This window comes from Melospiza melodia, chromosome 8, assembly GCF_035770615.1.
Source record: "Melospiza melodia melodia isolate bMelMel2 chromosome 8, bMelMel2.pri, whole genome shotgun sequence".
Classification (NCBI taxonomy): Eukaryota; Metazoa; Chordata; class Aves; order Passeriformes; family Passerellidae; genus Melospiza; species Melospiza melodia.
Genome location: NC_086201.1, coordinates 20,139,778 through 20,163,329, shown reverse-complemented (window position 1 = coordinate 20,163,329; position 23,552 = coordinate 20,139,778). Strand labels below are relative to the sequence as shown.

The window sequence follows — 23,552 nt, the reverse complement described above, 5'->3', positions numbered from 1 at the left end:
TGCAACCAAACTCTACACTGGCTGAAGAACAGATTAGGTAACAGAAATTGCAGTACCTTAGGAACTTGGTGAGCTGGAGAAACCATGGCTGGCCAAACTACGCTATAAGCAGCATTTCTTTGTCCCTGAAAGAAGAAGCATCTTTGCTGATGATTGCTTGAGTGCCTGTGCAGGTAGTTATGATTGCACAAAGAAAAGATTATGTGGCAGCCAGTCACAGAACCTGTTAACAGATAAATTTAAAAATATTAACATTTTTACAAAATGGAAAGTATGCAAAAAGAAGGGCATAATGTGAAACAGAGCACAGAAGTCATGTAGTTGCTGAGGGTAATTCAAATCTTGTAACATTTAAAAAAGAGTAGAAAGAACAAGTAGAAATGGAGAAAAAAAAAAAAACAACTTTCCCAAACAACACTTTGAAGCTTAATAAAATATCAAATCTGTTTTGGCTTGATGCATTAAAAAGCAGTGTGGGTAAATTCCCCACAGTTTACAGACAGGAGTGATGCTCTAACTGGCCTCTGCTTGGAGCAATTTGCAGGGCTGCACTGTCCAAGGCTTGGCAAAGCAGTTGATAAGACACAACAGCAGGAAAAGAGAAGACAAAAAAGGAAGATTTAATGTTACTTCATACAACATTTTCAGCTGTATTCTTGCAGAATTGGTCACAGATTTGAGCATAACAAAGATAATGTTGCTCTTTGTCTTGCTGCTCAAGACACAAAGAATAGTTCATTTTGGTCGGGGGGCAAGAGAAGAAACTTCAGGAGATATTTTTATCTTGGCCGGAAGTAATTGAAGGCATTAAAAGTGCAATTTATTTGGAGTATTTGAATCAGATTTCCATTTAATTCTCATGGGCATTTGGAAAGTTTCATAGCTCAAACTTAGTTGTTGGGCAATGACAAATTTTGCCCCCAGAAAATAAAAAAGTATAAAATAAAAAAGAAAAAAAGGGAAAAGAAAGGGCAATTGAGGCCCAGAGACATCAAAACCAAAATAATCCACCACAAAAGACAATGCTAGCATCAAAACCAGGAGATTCAAAAGGATTATTGACACTGCCCAATTACATCACAATTACAGACAGTGTGTATTTCCACTACTCAAATGCTCTACAATATAAACAGGGTTTTTCTCCTGAAACACAAGTTTACCATAACAGTTGATCTGCTTCTGAAAAATGTCATTATGTATACAAATACAAGAGCAATCTTGTGGCAAGTAATCCAGATGAACAATTATTCTTCAGTAAAAAGTTTTTGTTTAAACAGAAGCAACTAAATATTTTTATATCACAGAAATTAAGAAATTAATCTACTGAATATTTTGTAACTATGTAAAAATGTTTATTTCCAGAAGACTTTCTTTCACATCTTGCATGTTTTTTATTCTATTGTACTTCCTTCCTTTCCTTTGGATGCATTTATCATGTTCAGATGCAGAAAGTATCCTTCCACATGTGCCATCTTTCAAAGAGAGCCCTTTTACTCCATGACATACAGAAGATTTGAGTCATGCTCAGTTTTGGAGCCCCAAACCCAGACTGAAAGAGTCTTATCGGGTTTGCATTAGAAATGTTTCCGACTGTCTCTTTGCACTGGTCAGGGTCACATTTAGATACCAATGTCTGAAAAGTTAAAGCCTAGATGTAGAAACTTACACTCAAGCCAATTTTTACTGGGTTGTTTTTGTTTGTTTGTTTGTTTTGTTGTTGGGGTTTTTTTGGTGGTGGTGATGGGTTTTTTGTTTGTATTGTTTGGGTTTTTAGCTTGGTAGGTTGGTTGGTTTATTTGTTTGATTTGTTGACAAATAACAAAGTGAAGCTGAAGGGTGAGGTTCACCTCAAGCTCTCAGTATAGCCTAAATACCCAATGGAAGCTGCCTGCTTCAAAAGAGAAGAAAGTATCTCCAAGGAAGTGGAGCTGCTCAGTTAACAGAGGGCTGGATTGATGTGGCAGCCCTATTGACTGTAACTAGGATTTAAACAGCAGACTCATAATCTGCTTTCCTAGAGTTTCCTTCACAAGAAAAAAAATATCATTGTCCAATTAACAAAAATCACCCAAATATACAAAAAAACCCCAGAAAGGGTCACCTAAACTGCAACTGTTAGCATGTCCTAAAAGCCCAAAGCATCCTACAAACTCCCTGTCTGGTTTGTACTCATTTCTGGAATCTGGAAGCACAGAATCTGCCAAGGCAGCAACTTTTGGGCCATCAGAAAGAGCAACCACTCTGACAGTGTAAGCCAAGGTGCCTCTTTTACAAAGTGCAGTTGAAGTACCTTGCTTTTAGCACAGCTAAAGGTACTACAAATATATTGAAATCCCACACTCACTGATGTGGTTAGCTAAAGTCCACATGGACATCAATATGTGAACATGTATTTTAAATGCTCTCCTTGACGCCCAGAATGCTCCCCGGACACCTTGTAGATTGTATCACAATTTAACCGGGGAAGAAAAGGTGCAAGTATGCTTGTCAGTTATTCCCAATAAGCTCCCCCAAATACACACTCTTAAATACATTAAACCATATTCATGGGTGCATGTCTATCCACTAGCTCACATTCAGAAGGGATACCGAATAAAATTTTTACCTCTATTCTCCCAAAGATACACTGCAAGTGTTGTCACAAAATAACAGGATAATAAGGTACTGTAGCCTGTTGTTATTCTACTAACCACTCATTATAAACCAGATGCATACAAAACTATCTACTACTTGAACAGATGAAATGAGACAAGCAAATAAGTATCACCATTCTAAAATACAATTCCTAAATTATATTACAAGAATTACAAACACAGGGCAACTAAACCTTTATTTGAAATATAAAAAAATATAAGAGAAAACATTCTTCTACAAAGTAAAAATAAAATTAAATAAAATGGCATTAAAATACAATGAAGTTACTGGTCTATAATGAAAATCTGGACTCCATCCACACACTTCCTTCCTTAAGAAGGCCTTCTAATGCCTCCACAGTGCCTTTTATTTTTCAAGCTCCGTATTCCCAGCTAATTTGATATAGCAACATCATCAATCACCTGAGACAGGAACAACTGTCTGTATTCTCCAAGTCTGGCTCAGAGGTTCCCTCCTCCCCATCCCTTACACCCATCAAAGCTTTTCTCAGTGCCTTTATTTACTTCTGCAACACTGGTGCTCAAGCACATCCTTTTGTTAAGCTTTCTGTGTATACTAATTACTGTAAGACAGTTCATACACATGGCATTTATGCATCTTCCAGCAGAAACTGCAGCCACAGCAGAGCATGGTGTGTGAAGCTGGGTAGGTTGGTAACTGACCAGCACAGCCAGGACACAAATTCAACCCCTTTAGGTGTTTATTTGTTTATCCTGTACCCCAAGAGCAAGGCCAGGTCACCCGCAGGAGCAACAGAATACTGACTATGAGCTGCACTAAGAGAATGATCAGCAGCGTTCCTGAATCCCATGGGCTGCACGGAGCACAGGCAATCCCTGCCCACGGCTCCGTCAGTGAATCCCTCTGTGCCGTCCGTGTGCTCGCCCGAGCCCTGCATTCCTCAGCACACCTTCCACACCTGCCTCTGCATAACGGTGTCAATAAGCACTGTGAGCTCTTCTGAATTACCACATGAACTTATCTTGTGTGGAAATTACATTTCTTTTCCTTTTAAATGAGTCAGTCAGAGCAGCTGAATATGGCATTCTAGAATTATGATGGGTGGGAGCATTTTTAAGTGACTGATTTTGCAGCACAGTGTGCCCTATATTTATTAGCCTTTTACTCTAGGGCTATTTTAATTGTTATCTGTTCATGCATGTTACACTATATAATGAAATGCTCTCATTTCACTCCTAGAGTGGAGAGTTTTTTATGTGTATCTCTATTAATGACCCTTAATTAAGTTGATTTTAGTAATTTAAATGTGATTTTCCTCTGGTCAAGAAGTATTTTTAACAGGAGATGTTGAGAATGAACTCTCACATAAGCCCTTTCCTAATGCTTCCTGTTTAACAGTTACAGCAATTTTTCAAGCTATGTTTCCAATGAATGAAGTGTGGAGTAGCTGGGCAAAAACCTGCTCATTTACATGAGTCATCAAATGTGATTGTTAGCAACCTTTTTTTGGTATTTATTAATGAAAGATTTCAATTTTCCAAGCAATTAACAAAAATATTATCAATGGATAAACTTCATGACAGTTCTGAGCTACAATAAATACAAGGGTGCCTCTTAAAAAAGACAAGAAATAAATTAACATATTTTTAAATAATTTAGTCACAGTATCAACAGAAGCAGAGTACCAAAATGATTTAAGATTAAAAGAATTAACATTCAAAACTATTTAGGAAATAAACTCAACTTGCTCTTGATAAAGTTAACAACATCAAAAGCATTGTTCTGACAACTGTTCTCAAATTATGTGATTTAATCTTTCTTTTTAAACTGAAAAAAAAAAGAATGACTGTAGAGATTTTCTTAATATATATTCATTTGGAGGTAAAACACTAGAGATCTTTAATTTGGCTTGTCAGGTAATTTTAATACTCTGGCATAATTTAGGTTCTTCTTTAGCTTCTTCAAATACTCATTTTGCTGAAACTTCTGAGGATTAAAGCTTAAAATGAGGTATTAAAAATCACTAAGGAGAACAATATGTGGAATCCAGCCAAGGCAATGAGGTAAGAATACATAGCTTCTTTCTGCTAATTACTAAATGTTCCCATTTTTCAATCCAAAATAATGGCTGTGGTTTGAAAGACCTTTACTTGTAATTGTAACTCTAACTGTCTAATAAAACACTGACTTTGTAACCCCCTGTTGCAAAGGTATGTCCAAGCTTCAAAAATAGGATGGGAAAGATTAAAGGTTCTTTCCAGCCCTGTGTAACCTGTGTAGCAGAAGACCAGCTCACATTTCACATGCAATAACCTGCGCATTTGCTAAAAAAAAAGAAAAAGAAAGAAAAAAAGGAAAAAACCTCCAAGAACAACATAGGGAAATGCCTGAGGCAGAAGTTGAAACTGATTGGGCAAAGTAGAAGGACAAGAGCCCTTGAAATTAAACAAAAGCAAATTCATTCTGTTGACAGATGTTGATTACATCAAAGCCATGAAAGAACTTTTTTTTTTGTTTCTCTTTTTTTTCCCCTTTTTTGCAACTAATACCTCCACATTTCTGTACATTATGAATATAACGTATCTTAATCAACATAATCCAACACATGATAATTCTCAAATTTGGTAAAATTATATTAGAAGAAGGTCTTAATAACAGGCTTCTCCAAACAAGAGTGTATTCACATGGTCATGTCTGCATACCCGTGCTGGTCACGCCATCATCAGCCCCTTACTTCCAGGGGTTAACTGCTCTGGCAGCCAAATAAAATACAGAGAGCGCTGTGTAATTATGGAGACAGTCAAAGGGCAGACTCTATTTTGAAATCTATTTGCACAGACAAGGTCTTCCAATTTCGCTTACAGGAAACAAGCTGGTAAAGGGGGTCTCCTCCTCTCCAGATGCTTTCCACACGTTTTTCCCACATCAGGAAATCGTGGACATGGACACCATGCAGGACTGTTTCCTGGATTGCAGAACTATGTCATTACAAGGAGAAGAGCAAGTCCCTGCTTGTGAGAAATATTTCCTCCTAATTGGATGTATTAGGGGAAAGCAAAACCCATCAGGACTACTGAAAATGTGACTAGCAGCAATTTGTAAACAGGACGCAGCCACAGCTGTCACGATGGTACTGGAAAAGAGAAAGCAGAAATGAAAGGGTAAAAACACTCTGTTTTTAACAGCATGATTGGGGAAATGAAATATTCATCAGGATAGATGTGACTTCAGTTACAACAGCAACACACTGGTGAAAACTTCAACAACAGCATGCTTATGACCCTACCCTGATAAACTGAAACACAGGCCAGTATCTTGAAAACATTCTATTCTAATTGGTATGGTTTTATTTAATTTTTCTGGAAATTAACAACAGAATTTGTTTAGTTAATAGAGGCATTAACAGAACTGCTCTTGTTACTCTCCTAAGAGGCAACGAAGCATAGCAATAGTCGAACAGCGACTGACTCCGGGGGAGAAGAGTCAGCCCCTGTGCCAGCATCACTGTGACTGCCCCGTGTCACTGAAAAAAGTCTGCTTTGGCCCTCAGTTATGCTCCTTGCTAATTACAATCCTGCCCTTACTTCATGCAGAGTGGAACTGGGCAATTTGTTGGCTACATGCCAATATAAATGAGTTTGTAAGCTTATAAGCTATATGGAAACAGATTTTGTTTTGCTTTACTTACTACGATTTAGTCTAGACTAACAGACTAAAATGATGAATCAGTGCCTTCTGAAATAGTGCTGTGCTTCTAATTCATTATTCAGTCAAACTTAGGGCCAACAAAATAGCTGTTCTGCAAGTTGGTAAACTGGGAAACCACAGAGACTCAGAACCCCTTCTATTTACAGGAAGGATGACAGCCTAAGGGTACTTCATCCCAATAATAACAACATTCAAGTACCGGTGCCCAGGTCATGACAAGCCATGACCCTCCCCATAGCTCCTTCAGGAAGCTGGCTTGATGCCACCTTTTATCAGCAGCAACTGACAGTGCAACTTCAACAAACAAGAAGTAAAAAATAAGTATTATATCCTTAAAATCTCCTTTGACCAGTTGAGCAGTTACAGAACTGTATACACACAAACACATAGTCACACCAAGGCAGTGAAAAAAATAAATTAACTGACCGAGTAAAATTCTGGTATCATTAAACAGTACTTCTTCCTTTTATTATAGGACTTAAAAATACAGCGTACAATCTAACTATAGCTAAGTGATATTCATTACTATAGCAAAGGAAATGAATTGTTTGTTACAGAACAGGGGATCAAACTGTGCAGACACAGGGAACAGAGCATCGCAGTCCTCCAGCACAGCCTTCCTTCCCACTGTTATTTCTACTACATCTTCCCTCTCTGACAGAAAAACGCAAGAAGAAAATAAAAAGACAGTGTTGTCTAAAGCAATATCACTGCAAAATGAGATAAGTCCAGTACAAAAGCTGCACAAAGCAATATTAAGGGTTTCAATCACAGTTACTATCAAGGGAATTTAGGCTCCAGATCACAGCATCTGGCAAGTTTCAACTTCTCTGACTAGCAGGAGAAACATTCCTCTTATGTTACTGCATTCCTTTATTGAGTAAATTAATTTATCATAAAATGAATAAATTAGAATGAGAAACATATCTGTTCAGGCTTCCATATTTAAATACATTTCCAAGCACTTTCTATCTATCTTTAGATTTTTTTAAAAGATTAGAGAAATTACTTTTGCTTGAAAGACTGGTTATTGTCTTCATGATTTTGATTTTGTAGGGAAGAAACAACTACTGGAACAAGTTAGTTTTAAAAATAGCACTTGTTTCAGATTAAAAAAATAAGCTATTCAAATAGTCCTTATATACATCACAATACCAAATCTAATTGTTTATATGCACCCACCCACAGCTCTAACATTCACTGAATCCTACTGGGTTAAAATCTTTTCAGGTGCTCTGTGAAACAACTGTTTTCCGACTGGCATGGTTATGTCCTATACACATACCTGACACAATATTAAATGTGAAAAATAAATCCTACTTTAACCTCTAAAATTTCCATCTGGAATGGAAAAAATATGTCTGGATCACCATAAAATCCTTAAAAGGTTTTCCACCCTTTCAATAGGCAAGCAACATTGCTGAAGTAAGAGTAATCTTTGCATAGGAAATTTAGGAATGCTCCTGTACATTGTATCAGCACATTCTGTGCAGCTTGACACATGGGAAGAGAACAGGCAGTCAGTCTTTTTCTGCACTATTTTCCATGCATCTACAGCCAAATCTCTAAGGACACAAGATGATTTCTGAATCATAGGTCAGTCTTACCTCAAAATTAAGGAAAAAAGTGCACATGGCCAACAACTTTGGGATGAACACCTTAATAAAATAAGATTACATTACTACTCATTTGGTAAAATTGACAACTAGTAGTATTTCTTGCCTTGTGTTAAAAGTTGTTAATTACGTGTATTGTCCTGTTTTCACCTGAAAACACAAGTTCTGTTAGGACAGTAAGTGTTTACTGAGAAAACAAGTGTACATCCTTTGCTAGGGTGATGAGTCTAAGGCTGGGGAATTACATCCTGTAATCCAGATTTCAAAATACAGGAGCACAGGGGTCTGAGAGCTTACAGCTTCTTCTGCTAAACTGTTGTGGTGGTGGTAGAAATAAGCTCTTATTTTTATTTCAAGAAAATGCTCTGCACAAGAAGATGTCTAATCAAGAGCTTGCTGCAGATAACTTGTAGCATCCTGATTAAAACATTTATTTTTAAACCCGTCAGTCATTACCATGTGCTATTTATGCGTAACTTGGAAGCTTATTCATAAATATGTGACATTTGGGTCACTGAGTGAATTATAATGATAGAATTATGGATCAAATTTGGAAGAGTAGAGTATAGTGTTTGGGAGACGTTTTAAATGTTTTTAAACACCTTTCACTTATCTCCTTGCTTAACATTTACAAAGACCTCTTTTTAGCATAAAAATCTGTTTCTCAAACAGTGATACAGGAAGAAGTTGTTTACATTTTCAGAAGTACCAACATACATCACTTATGACAAAAAAACCAAGCACTCCATAAGAAATGCTCAATCACTGTCAATCATACACACTAAAATATACATAAACCAAAGCATGTGGTATGAACTGTATTAGACTCAAACTGAACAGAGAATTACAACTATAACAAACAAAACCCAAATAATTACTAGTGACTCACAGGCCTATTTACACATCTCACCAAACTATTGGAAAGGTAGGTAACCATAGAAACCTGTCAGCCTAAATTCAGCACTTTAAAATTTGTATTTAGTTTAAAATGCTGACAATTCTGTTTCTATTTGACAAAATTCATATTTTTAAAGGATTCAGTTTTTGCTTTGGTGCTTAAATAAATGCCTAAAATTATTTCGTTTACTGGTTACTAATAATTTGCCTTTTATATTTGATTTTACCTGAGCAAAAATTGCAGTTTACTCTCAGTAATACAAAATGTTAATATATTTTAATATAGCAAATTAATTTCTAACATTTCTTTAATGACTGAAATTAAATAACAATATAAAACAAACACTTCTGCACTTACTATGAAATGTTTTGCGCACGGACTTTTTTAAGCTGAACACCAGCAGAAAAAAGAAATTACTGAAATTAACTGTTAAAACTGAATTGCTAATAGCCTTTTCAACTTATACTTCTTTTTCACTGACAATTGCAATTTGCATGGCTTAAAATTCAATACTATCATTAGTACTAATGTCCTATATTTTACTTCATAATCTAAATGAGTAAAATATTATTTTTGTAGTTCACTGGCTCTTATACTTAGGCTGTAATGTTCAGTGTGTATTTCATTATGTAGATGAGCAATGGAAGTTGTCTAACATGATTTAAATGGGTCAACAGTATTTTCCTATTCACATTAATCATCCAGACAGCCACACAGAAAAAAAATAGCCTTGAAAACTAACCTAGGAAATCCCTTTTTATCAGAGACTCTTCGCCCCACTGCACCAGCAGCAAGCAGCGCTCCGGGCGCAGGGAGCCCCGGGCAGGGGCGGCAGGGCCGGGCCCCGCTCCCCCGGGCGCGCTCGGCTCCCGGCGCTGCCGGCCCCGCTGCCCGCGGCCCCGTGCCAAGAATGATTCTCGTCCCGCCACGTTCAATGGGAGCTGTGTGTTGACAAACTGAGCAAATCTGAATCGGCAAAATTCATTCTTGGCACGGGCACACACAACTGTGCTGAAAGCAAAGGCGCGCTGCCCGCTCCCTGCACTGGCAGCCGGCTCCTCCTGGCGTAAACACACTTGTCAGGGCTCCCGCTGGAGTCAAAGGACACGGGATGAGGCCGTTTATTGCCAGTTGTTTATAAAACACACCAAAATTAAGGGTTCTATTCTCAAGCCATGTAACCACCATCTACGGCCCACTTCATATATGGCATATGGCAAATAAAATGGCAATTTATAATTAACATGGCCCTTCTGTAGGAAGGAAAGCTATTCTAATAGATGATAAAGGGGAAGAACATAAGTATAAAACAGGCAGAAAGTAAAAGAATTATTGTGTACTAAACATTTAGACTAATTTATTAAAAAAAAAAACAAAACAAAAAAACCTCAAACCCAAAACAAATGAACAAAACCCCAAAACAAACAAAAAGAAAAACAAAACCAAAACACTCATTTCTGAGCTATCTTCAGGTTATTCACTCACTTTGTATGGTTTATTGGACTATTCTACTGTCTGATTTTCTAAGCTAGACAGAGTAAGCAAGGAGTCTTTGCAAGAATTTAGGTCTCAAACTCCTTTTTCTAGACGGAAAAGGGTTTACACAGTCTTTTCTGCACAGACAGTAAATCCATAATAAGTGTTTTGCTCTCCACAAGATGAAGATAATCTAACTTGCCAGCAAAATATGACAGGCAATTCTCCTGAGCATGTTTAACTACCTTGTGTGCAAATCGGGCCAGTAATCTATGAAATTCTCTATAGGGACATCCACTTAATCAATTACTAATCTGTAAACTCAACTCAGAACTTCTGGATTCAGTGAATTACATGCTAAAAATCCTGCTGCATATTTTTTCACATGGAAAATGTGAAGTCTATCTCAATCTATACTCATGGCCTATTGAAAAGCGATGTCACTGTGAATTTGAGTCTTACAGCCCTGGCCACAATTTCATAAGTGTCAAGGCTCCAGATCTGTATTCGGTAGGCAAAGAGCTACAATGAAGCTGATTCTGCAGTGGCTGTTCCCCTGGCAAAGGCACAGTCCTTGCAAGTGCTGTGCCCATGCCTGGGCCACGTTTGCTCCTCCTGCAGTGGCTGGTAGTCCATTGTCACCGCGTGTCACACTGGAGGAGACACGAGAGAACTGCTCCCTTTCCCCAGACACTCCAGCAGATTATTTTCATCAGGCTGAATTTCCAGCTGCCAACACCCCCCCAACCTGTTTGCAACACCCGACTGGTTTCCGCAGCTGGGGATACTGCTGCAGCAAGCTCTGCCCAAGTCTTTCCATCAGCTACCTCACTCTATACCTGATTTTGTGAAGCAGCTTTTAGAAAAGAATTATTTGGACAAAACAACCTCCACATGAACAAAAACAAGACTGCCTTTATCAAGGGGATTTTAGAAACAGCCACTTCAGAGCAATCTTTGGTTTGCTCTGCAATTACATTCTTGCCAGAAAACATGTATTAGTTAAGGAGAGTACTCTACAACTCAAAACTCTTAGACAACATAATGGTACTACTCAGAGAGCTGCTGGGACAGTTATACCAGTAAAATAATTCTTGCTGGTACAACCTGATCTTTTGGAGCAAGCTTTGATTTACGCTTTCCCAGAAGAGAACTATTCTCATGAGATGAGCCTCTGCTGATTTAGCAGGGTGTGTTGGAGCATGAATAATTTTTTATAAACCCAGACAAGACCCGCTACTGTATTTACTTCTTTAAAGAACACCCATTTCTACCATGACTCACAGAATTCTGTTAATAATAATCAGTGCAGAACAACCAGAAATGGCTTAGAGGTCAGACCTGCCTAGCCACCTCAGAGGAGCTAGTTCAAAAAGGACATGGCAACGACATTAAGCCTTGTCATCACCTACCATTTCATGCACAAGGCACGAGTGTGATTTGATGCTCAGATCACAAATGACCATGGGCAACACCTCCTCTCAGTATCAACCCAGCATGTCTTTGTGAGGTGTCTATCCACTTTGTCCAATGGAAAAGGACCTCAACTCAACAGCACTAGATGAGTTTACAAGCACACTCCAGAGCAGAGAAGTCAAGCAGAATACAAGCAGATCTGCAGTGACTGCACCATTTCTTACACAAAGCATGTCCACTTTACCTGGAGGGAAGCTAGGAGTTTACTCTTGCTTCTGCCCAACTCCATCTTCACCTGTGTCTATCAGTAAATCTGAGACTTCCAGAACAGCTGGAATTTATATGAGAAACAAACTTGCCATTTTCTTTCAATGTTATGCCACATTTGTTGACTTTCTTTTTTAAAAAATGCATAAGGCAGGATGCAATGTAAATTTATGTACAAGAAAGCATGAAACAGATAATCTGAGAAGTGTACAAATTTTTACATAGAACATCTGATATGCTGTAAGTAATAATGTATACATTCAGACTGTGTTATTACTGCAATAGCTCTTTATGGTTCAAAATAAGCTTGATCTAAAATGAAGCATAACTTTAAACAGGTTTTAACAATGAATACCTGAACATAAACATATTTAAAATGTGAAAGCTGGAGACTTTATAGAGCTTGTTAGTGGCTGGTTATTTATAATCTAAACTCAAAAGAACAGTGTGACTTTCAAAAACACCCAGGGAAGTTTTCTCAGGCTGCACACTGGAGAGTATGTCTGCCAAAAGACCTCCAAGGAGCTCTGAAGAGCCCTTTATTCTTCCTTCTAAGGCTTTCATGCAGCAGAGCAGCCTGTTGAGCACTTGGGTTTTAACATTCTCCTTTTTCTTCAGAAATTATGAAGGGGAAGACATTACTGATTTGGAAAGGACATAATCTCCAAAAGAACAATGGACAAACTTTCCATACCTTGTTTCAAGTCATACAAAGAGGGTAAAAAATGATCAACTGAGAAGAAACCCTTATTATACAACAACACAATTTTAATGTTTTGAAACAGTTCCTCTTAAAAAAATCATCTAGAGTCTGTTTTCACCCTAGATAACACTAAAGGCCAGTGGCATGATCTGAACTAGTGAACACCAAATATTACTTTTCTTAAATGGAAACTAGAACTTGGCTTCATACAGTGCCTTCATACTTAGTGTGTTATAAATTGCTTTAAATACTGGCAGGCAAACAGCCATTATGCACTCAAGAGCTCATACGTAAGAATACTCAGCATTTTGATAGAGCTTTTCATCTTCAGAGTGCTTTACAAACAACTCATTAATCTCAACCAATGCACCTGCAAGGTAGATAAATATCTGCATTGTAGGTGGGGAAAGACTGAAAGTTCACTGACTCATGCACAGCCATGCTCACTAGCAGCCCCAAATATCCCCAGCTCCTGGCCCCCAGTGCAGTGAAGGACCTGAGTCCCACGGTGTGTTGAGCTCACACCTTCTCCTGAGCCACAGAGCTGCAGGAGAACTTCTTTTACTGTGAGGCACTGGCAGAGGGCTGGCCTGGCTGGAGACCCTCCCTTTCCCAAAGCTGGTAAGTTCCCAAGGACTGCAAGCTCCCACCAGGATCACCAACCCCAGGAAGTGGGAAGTCCATGAGACACTAAAGTGAGACTCACAATATAGATTCTCAAACTGATTCACGATCAAGCAGTGAGCTGGAAAAGCCTCTGCACTGCCAGAAGCCTTTGCCTCTCTCCCTGTTTATTTCTAGCTGCTGCACAGGCTCCAGGGCAGCAGATTCCTACAAGTCAGACAACAGAACCCTGAAGTCTCTGGCCTCTGAGTACTGCCACAATTCAAGAAAACAGCTTCACTCCTCTGGTGTTCTCTAACTATTAAAAACTTGTAATGAAATTTTGCCTTCAAGAATTGTAATTCTCTTCCCTGTTGGTGACTGGAAAAAAAAAATTGAACCTGATTGCACTGCATGATTGTACTTTTAACTTTCTGAGTTTTAAAAGTATCAGATATGATTTTTCTTAAACCTCAGAAATACCTGGAATGTCAAATCTGGAGCAGATGAGAAACGTGGAAAGTGTGAACAATACAATACACATACTGTGCTACAACAGACTTTATATTCCCTTACACCGAGAAAATGAATAATGACCTTTTAGTAATAACATATTTATTTCTGATGTTTATTAGTCACTAAATTTAAATATATAAATCTGACAATCCTTATCTGTTCCATCTTCACATTTGTGAGCCCAGGGCTTAGCAAGTTCTCCAGCCACTGTAGTTCCTCCCAGGGTAAACCACTCATGTTTAAAAATACAGGTTAATCAGACAAACTGTTACAATAACAGAAAAACAAATCCCACTTTTTCTTAAGATATCGAAGAAAAAAGTCTCTCTACAATTAAAGGTATAAGCAAACACAAGCAGCAAAAGATAAATGAATGGCAAAAATGTATGTAGATAAAAGAGCTCAGCCAGCCTGCCCAGTTGAACTAGATATAAAAGGCAAAATAAGAAGAAAGAAGCAGCCTTTAATACTCTTCCCCACCTTAGTGTTTTAAACCTATCAAGAAAAAAAAATAACAAGCCCACATAATCCAAAACAAAATGAAGAAACAACTCCTGATCATTAAACAGAAACGACAAGTTCCCCACATTTAGAAGACTTTTAAGCTTATTATTTCATTGATTTAAAGTGAGCTTGTGTCTGACTGCCAACATCATGCTTTTAAAAAAGAAGTCAAATCTACAACTCCCAATGAAAACAAGGACAGATAAGAGCAAATTAAAAATATAACATACAGGAAATAAAATTGGATTTAATTATATTGAACATTAACATTAATTCTGCAATCACAAAGAAATTCTAAAAACATTTTCTAAATTAAAAACTCCACTATAAATAATATGCAATCTTTATATAATGTAGTTTTTCCAAAAGAAGGAAACAGATTAAAGAGCAGCATGCAAGAACAAAATTTAAATCTGCAATTGTATCCACTAAACTCTGGAAGCCTAACAATGATGATGCAGTAAAAAGCCACCCAACATCACAACCGTAATGCCGCAACATTTTTTGCTATTTTGTTTAATAACTCATCGCTTTCTTTGTACGCAGTAATGAAGAGATGTCACAGCAACTCGTGTCTGTCTCTGTGTGCTCCATTCTTTCCTGCTCCTGTTTTCAGGGTAGGTTAAAAAGAATCTTTTCTCCTAATCATCAGCAAACCAGTACCAGATTTCACTTGTGGTAAAGTATGCTACCCATCAGTACAAGGCAATGCTCCATAAAAACAACAAAGAAAATAAAAAAAGCAAGAGGCAAGGTCTGAATACATTTTTCTTTCAATTCCCTTGGGAATCGTGGTTCTATAGGTCTTGAATTCCCAGGCAGAGGGGATCATGTTCATCAGCTATGGCAGCTCCTCTGGGCCTAAGTCCAGGTAGACTGCTTGTCTAAACTTGATGAAATATAGGCGCCATCAGGTAACAGCAGTGCTTGGGGAGACTCCAGAAATGTGTAACTGAAAACTAAAAAATGAAATTAAAACAAGGCTGTAGCCAAACAGCCTCTTTCTACAGGATGCAATAACTGCAAGGCAAAGAGTTTACAACATACAGACTGCTCCTTATATATGGTCTTTTGCCTCTTCACATAGACAATATGAAAGCTGGATCGGGCAGACAAGCATATTTTAACAAACACTGATTTTAAATAGAAATACTTAGGAAAGAAACCACTGTGACAAATACAAATAGCTTGAATAGAACAAACATTAAAAAGAAGTCATTGCCCTGTAACCCACTCCCCCTCCCACTACATTACTTCAAAATATTTTCAAATTAAATTTTCATGCTAATAAGTATTGCTAGATCAACAGCACTGGGATGTGGTGTCTGGAAGCACTGCAAGCTACCCATCACGTCACATCATCATGTCAAACTGTCAAAAGAGAAGGAGAGGCAGCAAGACTCTCACTAGATGTGTGTTTTGAAGTGCTACAGGAATATGCTTGTTTGGGAGTGGGGAAGGAAGGAGGAAACAAAAAAGGAAAATTACCAATGCCCAGTTGGTAAGATCATTGTAACTGGGTGTCCTAAAGGTAGTCTTAGCACAGAAAAGGCCTTTTCAGACTGCATACATGATCAAGTACTCCATAAAGCTTTGAATTCACAAATTGCAGTGGACCAGCAGGACTGTCACTGGAGAATGCTCAAAAGCATCTCCTAAGCTTTTGTTTAAGTTTCCTCTTGATTCACAACTGTCACAATCAGAACATCATGTCTATTATATCCAAATATCATGGAAAGGAAAACCAGCTTAGATTTCATGACAAAGACCTCCACTGCAGCTTTAGCATCAAAACAGGTTCAACACCAGAAGCAGCTTGTCTTCAAGGTGACTTCAGCCAAAATCCACATCTCTTCAGAATAAAAAAAAAGAGAATACCATAACACCACAGAAATATTTTTTGGTATCCTCAACCTTACACTCCGACTACAGCTATCCAAGGAAAGCCACACAAGAAATGAGGCGAAGTGTGCCAAACTGGCTCAGCAGGGTTCCCCCTGCACAGCTACAGAACACCCACAACACACAAATCCCAAATTTTACAGACTATGTGGTATGTTGTTTTTATGTGCACCTTAAATTCAGCTTCTGGTCCACGTAGGGTAACTCAATGCAAAAAGCTGAGTGAAGGAAATTCTGTATCTAAATCTAGAAAGCACTTTACCTATGTCCACTGCTGAACTGCAAATTTGCCTGGTAACTTGGGAGCAGCAGGCACCAGGGCAGGCTCAGGCCCTGTTTCATCCTGCTGATGCTGTGCTGCCACAAAACCCTCCAGAAATTACTCCCTCAGTGCTAGAGTTTCTCCATCCATCAGCTAGTGCTCATGATTTCAGCCCCTTTTGTCTGCTTAGCTATCTGCACTGTGAGCTCTCAGAGGCAAAATAAAATGTTTTATTATATGTTCACAGGACATTTGATCCTGCGATTTTAGGCAGTGAAGCTATCTGCTCTAAAATAAAAGGCAATTCACTATTTGAGGTCCAGAATTTCTTCAGGAATGATCCAATCCTTCATTCTTTCTCCTCAAACGCTATATATTACTCTAAACAAGCCTAGAGACCTCTCATATACTCTACCATTATTCTTGATGTTTTAAGTAACAGAACATGCAAGAACCAAGTAGCCAGACACTTCACAGTTTGATCCTGCACATAGCCTTGGCAGGATCATCTTCCAGTATAGATTTTAGGAGTCTGTATTTTTGTTCCCTTGAATTTAATCTCTAAAGATTGTGAAGTGGTATTCTTTATTTCACTCATTTGCTGTATGAGTATAGGGGAGGTTAAATCAGTTATTTGGTTCTTTGCAGAACAACACTGGAATTTGTGTGTGTTGGATAACACTCCATTTGTGAGCCTGAAGGGTAAAAGACTGAAGCAACACCTAAAGGAGAGACAAAGATTGCCTTCTTTGCTGCCCAGAGGCAGCACTGAACTGAGTATCTTGAATTAAAATCACAGACATGACTTTCCATTTCAGACTTTCTACCCTGTTACATGGTATTATGTTGAGCCTTCACTTCTACATCTGCAGGCAGGTGAGGAAATGCCAGATGACAGCAGGCTCTGGCAGGCAGTGTAGAAGTTGTGCATGCCAACAGTCCTCACTCCAGACATCCCCATGTCCCACTGTGAAGACAGCACTGGAAAATCCACTTTGGAAGCACTGCAGCAACAACTCCCTACAAGGGGGCATCCCATTTTCTTTCTAGAGTCATTCCCAGACATTTCGTGGTATTTTCCTTCAGGGTCAGCAGCCTATGCACAAAGGTGGACAATGGCCCTTCAGCAAATCACCACACCAGGGCAGTGAGCTTCTGCAGATGGTGGAGAAGCCTCAGAACTCTGCCATAGGAATGGAAAGAGGAAGTAGCTCTTTTCTGCTTAGAGAAAGCTCCAGGCGAGCTTTAAGGAGAATTCTGCAAAATTAAAAGTGATACATACAAAATACATTTCCACACAAGGTCAATTTTGTCTGAAGGCTTATGGCTGGGCTTACTTTCCTTAACTCCTGGCATATGAAAATGTACCTGTGTAATACATTTATCACAAACTAAACACTGGCAGATACAGGACACTACCTGGGACCTGGGCACCCAAGCCATAAGGCATGCAGAGCAGAGAAAGCATTCACAAAAATCTGAACCTAAGTACTCCTCAGGAACTCGTCATTAACTTTGTCTCCATGAGGGTTTTAGCTGCAACCACAACGGTGACACTCTGGTGCCAGGGCAATGGGCACCTTCTTACAAAGGAGAAACGACTTCTTAGTCTGAAATGCATGGCTACGAGAGTAGGTGGGGGTCACTAAAGCTGTTGATGTGGCAGAAAATGTTGGTTTTCAGCAGCTGTCCAGGACATCTGCTAATGACTTTCCTTCATTTAAAGGCAACCCTAGCTAATGCTGAGAAACCTAAGCTCACAGAGAAACCACACCCTACACACCCACCCACAGCCAGAAGAGAGAGATCTCGGCAGAAAAAAAGCCACAGTGTGCTGCCAACAATACATTACCTCTCAACTGAGAGAACAGAGTGATTGAACACTTTATTGAAAGGGGAATATTTTTCTCTCATGCCTCAAACCATGAAAGTGCATGTCTTCCCCAGAGCTGCTGCACAGTTGAAATGGGAATAATTCCTCGCCTGCCTGATTAGTTTTGAGACAGAGATGAAACTACCTCAGGATTACTTAAAAAATGTTGAAAGTGTACTACAATCAAATGGTTTGAACTTCCACCATGAATCACTTGCAGCTCATAATGCTAATGTTAAATTCTGGAGACATGAGTCTGTCTACAAATTAATGGAAAATGTGAATTAACATTTTCTTCCAGCTAATTGCTCAACGCATATATGGCACAGTGCAGCCAAGCAGATTAGATCTTGAAAACTCCCTTGCACAAGTTTTAAACCACTTTTTCTCATTTGCCAAAAAAATCAGAATTACAGGACATATTTAATTGTAAGTCTGAAATACCAGGAAACAGTCAAGTCTCCCCAAAACTGTTATCTGTACATTCGATGGTTAACTAAAAAAAAAAAAAAAAAGGTTAGAAGTACTGGAAGTTACTGTAGGTGAGTATTAATTGTTTGAGTTGTACATTTGTGAACTTCTTTTTAACAGTGAGAAAAATACAAAGTGATAGTTCTACCATTTGAATATTAATAGAGCTAAGAAGACTTTTATGATTCATTCTTAACATGAGAATGGTATCTAATATGCTGAAATTTGTTATTAAATATGCTTATCAAAGAGCAAGCTATAACAATTAAAAAAAATAAATATAACTCCTGTTTCAAAATGCCCCATCAGAAAGATGGAAACAGACTGATTCAGTAGCATATGGCAGCAAAAAAAAAAATCTGAAATGAATACTTTGATTTCAGGAAAAAAAAAATCTAATTTTGAGTCCTTTTACTTCCTCTTAGAAATACTGAAAAGTTTGAATTTTGTAAAACCATGAGCATTACCAAGGTCTGCAGATTAAAAAAAAAGCAAGAAATGAACTGTATCAGAAACAGTGCTCAGTAAAAGAGTCAGTAAAGCAGGTACTTTATTTATTTAATCACTTCCCAGATGGAGACCCCTTAGCACACTTCTGTCCAGTAACATGCACAGTCCAACATAAAATGGCAATTTATAAGTTCATTACCAGTTTTACCATCCTAAATGTCAAAGCCGTGTCTGACCAGAATAAAAAACTACGTAAAATGACTTGTCTGCACTCCATCCAGAGCACATAAACCAGATCACTTCACACTGCCTCAGTTCCTTGCTACACCTTCTGTATTAGTCCAACTAATGTCTGTAACTTGTGTGGTGCTTCAGGACAGTTTGATGATTTTCATATAAATACCCTTCTGGAGAAGAGTTTAGTATTCCTTCTATACACAGTTTTGGCTAACATAACTACAAAATATAGAAAATACTCAACCATGCATTACTGACAAGGCTTGTGAACCAAACTTGTGACCTATACAGCCCAAAAAAGAAAAAAGAAAAAGAAATCAAAAACCCCAAGCAAACCCCAACTTATTTCTAATGAGACTTGGCACTTCTGGACAAACTTGACAGCGTGAGGCTCTGAAGCTGTACCACAACAGTATCAACTCCAGCTATGTCCCTCTGTTTCTATAAAAAATAAAAAAGGTTTAAGGCATTTCCTCCTCATTTTACTAACAGAGGGGAAAGAGTAACATTCTCAGAAAAATTTTGAAAACAAACATCTCTGAAAGGCTCTGTAGTCACAGAAGAAGAAGGATCCCATAACATCTCATATTCTGTGGTGCTGGAGACAGCCATGGTTCCAGTCAGGGGCAGTTTGCAGGTTCCCCACTGGGGAGCCTGTGGGGAAATTCCCAGTTCCACAAGGGGCTGAACAAGGCAGCCCAGCCCCTTACTGAGCAAACAGCCAGCCTGGGAACACAAACTACATAGGCAAGGGATGTTTCACACCCCACCAGTCTGTACTGAACTGACTTTAAAAACCTGGCCCACAGTAATTCACACAGCTTAGCACAGAATTCTGATTCATTGTTAGGGAAGCAAGATCAGGAATCAATTATATCAGTATGGAATACAAAAGTAACTCAATTTACATGGGATGTCTTCTCATCAACTATTTCCCTGTGGCACCAAACCCTAAAATTTCATTATAAGAAATTAGGGGCTTCTACTCTACAATAATTCACCTGTATAAAATAAATCGATCTGTAAGAGATTACTATGCTTTAAACCATCTAAGATACAATTGTAGATATAAATGCAGCTCTTTCATGTGTCCTACTTTATTACCAATAAAGTAGCACAGATTTAATTACAATAATACCTGAAACTGTGATAATATCTAATCAGACCATTTACAAGCCAGTGAATCAGCACACAATCCATACTATTTCTAACTACAAACTGTGACAGTGACTTGATGTCTCTGTGCTCTGGGTGCTTCCTAGTACAGAATAATAAATTCAATTCCCACTTCTATGCATCACCTGTAAAATTGTTTTTGAATATTCTTCAAGAAAAGGTGCCAGCTAAAATGCAGGTCAACCCACTGCTGGTCCACTCTGAAATGCAGCATTTGAGCATACAGAATTTCACAAAGGCTGGTGGAAACCACTCACACCCTAAAGAGTTGTATGCCCTCTCCTTGGACTGAATTCTGACATTAGCAAGGCAGAGACTACTCAAATAACTTCCCTATATGATTACTGAAAAGTACTTTTTAATTTCCTAGTATTTTTCAGTCAATTTTATTTTTTAATAAAGGGTTTTTTTTAGGCTAGCCTAAGTCCTTCTGATATGTGGATAAAGCATTTAGTCAGTATACAGCTTCCAAGATCCCTGCTGCTCAAATGCACTTATGCAGAAACAATTCCATAATAAAGAAAACTTTCATCATTTATAAAAATGTAACATCAGATACATTAAAAAGAATAAGAGGCTATAAAAAAGTAATTTTTGTTCAATTAAGATGGAATAGATAGCCTTAGATGAACAGAAACATAATTTAAATTACTTTTGTCTTTCAGTATTTGCAAATTAAATTATACTGAACTGTCCCATTCGGGGAAAATTGGACTTTGTTTAATCAGTTTTGTCTTAACTATGACAGTTTCACTTTCTTAAGTATCTGTAAAAGCATATCCCATAGGGAAGCTGAACAAGGTTTGATGCCTGAACGGAAGGTGGGAAGGCTTAGCAAATGTAATTCGCTAGGTTCTTTTAACTGGATGACGGACATCGGGCTTTTAAGGGCGCACGGGGCTGAGGACGGGTGTAGGACATGGGCACGGGACTTTGGCTTGTGAAGGGTTATGTGGCAGAGAAAGGGCTCAGAGAACCTCAGGGCACGGGGGACAAGGGGCCCTGACAAGCCATTGCGCAGACGGGCGTGCCAGCAGGTAAGGAATCTGCACTTGAACGGCTTGGTAAAAGAAACAACACGTACACTCATGTCACGTTACTTCAGCAGCAAAAGTCACCAGAGCAGAAGCAGAGCAGAGCATTCCCACCGCCTTCCCGCACCGCGGGGTCCCCGGGAGGTGCCGTGTGCGGGCCCCAGGCCGAGCACGGCACCGGGGGAACTCGCCTGAACAGGAGCCGAGCCCTGACAGCTGCGGCCGCTGCTGCGGGGCCCCGCCGCCACACGCCGCCCCCCGCCCGCCCGGCGGAGCGCTCTCTCGCCAGCCCTCGGCAGGCGCGGCGGCGGCGGGACCTTTCGCTCCTCGATTTCAGAGCGAGCCCCGACTGAGCGGCGGCGGGCGGCGGGAAGGGCAGAGCGGGGCCGGGCCCGCGCCTCACCCCGGCGGCGGCGGCGGCGGCGGCGCGCACTCACCTCCGCAGCGCAGCGCGCGGGCGGCCCTGGGCGCCGCCATGCTGCCCATGTGAGGCGGTCACGTGGCCGCGTGTGGCGGCGGCCGGGAGCGCCCCCCGCCCGCCCTCGGCCGGCGCGAGCGCGGTGTGAGGGCGGCGGGCGGGATCCGCCCGGCCGGGGCAGCGCTCCGCTCCGCTCCCGTCTGTGGTCCGGTCCGGTCCGGTCCGGTCCGGTCCGCCCGGCCGCGGCTCCCTGCCCCCGGGGTGCTGCTGGCTGCCCTTCCGTACGGCCCCATCCTGCTCTGCTTACCGGCCCTAGCTGCAGTGGTGACTGCTCCTTGCGCAGCGGGGCAGAACTGCCGAAAGCGGGACTCGGTCCCGCATGAATGCAGCCGTACTATTCCATGAGGGCTGGAGCTGCCTCATAATTTCTTGCCATTAAAAAATAAAGAGAACCCCAACCAACTAGGCAAGCAAACACCACCACCCTCCCTTCAACTTGTACTTTTGTGAATAAAATAGGAACTACTCTTTATGAACTAATGAATGCAAAGGAAAAACCTGGAAGGCAGGTGCCAGGAGGATGGTGCCAGACCTTTTGCTGTGGCGCCAAGTGACAGGATGAGGAGCAGTGACCGTAACTAAAACACAAGTTTCATCTCAGCAGGAGGAAGAGCTTTACGTTGAGGGTGGCAGAGCACTGGAGCAGGCTGCCCAGGGAAGGGCTGCATTTTTCTCTGCAGACATTCAAAACTCACCTGGATGCATTCCAAAATATGGAAATAATCCAAGTATTCCTTTCTTACATCCTCACACACATGTAATGATCTTTGTGTCCTTACATACATTCATGGGTACACACGCAGCAGTAAATTGTGGGATAAGTAAGTAAATTGTCAAATGAGAACTCAGGCTGTTTAGCTCCAGATTTATTTACCTCCTGGTACAGCCATAAGTAGTTTTTAACTTCCCATGTACAAGTTCTATGAGTTAGTTAAGAATAGACTCAAAGCCCAAATACCTTACACTGCCTCCAAAAAATAAAATATTCCACTTCTTATAGCCACATTCTGGATGAACTGACATGTTTCATCATCATTATTCAGTAGGGGGAGAATTATAAGATTTTCAGAAATAAAGCTATAGGAATAAATACAGAGAAAGCATTGCTAGGCTGATCAGTTACACCTCGTGAGCACCATTACCCTCTGCTCACTGGTGACAGCTATGCACACATTTCATTTGCAGAGCCCAAATGTGCACGTCTTCACTTTGCTCCTAATTCTACAATGTAGTATGGTCTTTCAGGAGCATAATTTTATCCTCTTTTGTATCTTGGCAAGGCTTTAGGAATCCAGACACTCAACCACTAGTTCTGTAACATCAATGTGCAGTGTAAAGCAATCACA

The 23,552-nt window shown here is 39.8% G+C and overlaps 1 protein-coding gene across 5 annotated transcripts in view; it reads right to left on the bottom strand.

The window, feature by feature from the left end:
• The window catches only part of METAP1D (methionyl aminopeptidase type 1D, mitochondrial), a 45,190-nt gene extending 22,969 nt beyond the window's left edge, over nt 1-22,221 (bottom strand). For 2 of the 5 annotated variants that reach the window (XR_010028568.1, XM_063162135.1), the window contains exons 1-3: nt 22,166-22,208; nt 5,479-5,749; nt 57-223 (exon numbers count right to left, since the gene is read on the bottom strand). Coding sequence is in view for 4 of the 5 variants with exons in the window: in XM_063162135.1 (XP_063018205.1) it covers nt 57-223; nt 5,479-5,542 (231 nt within the window). In the remaining variant the exon portion in view is untranslated. Of the gene's footprint in view, nt 1-56; nt 224-5,478; nt 5,750-22,165 lie in introns of all 5 variants that reach the window. The other 3 variants (XM_063162132.1, XM_063162136.1, XM_063162133.1) reach the window with 3 other exon arrangements.
• Nucleotides 22,222-23,552: the final 1,331 nt, after the last annotated feature.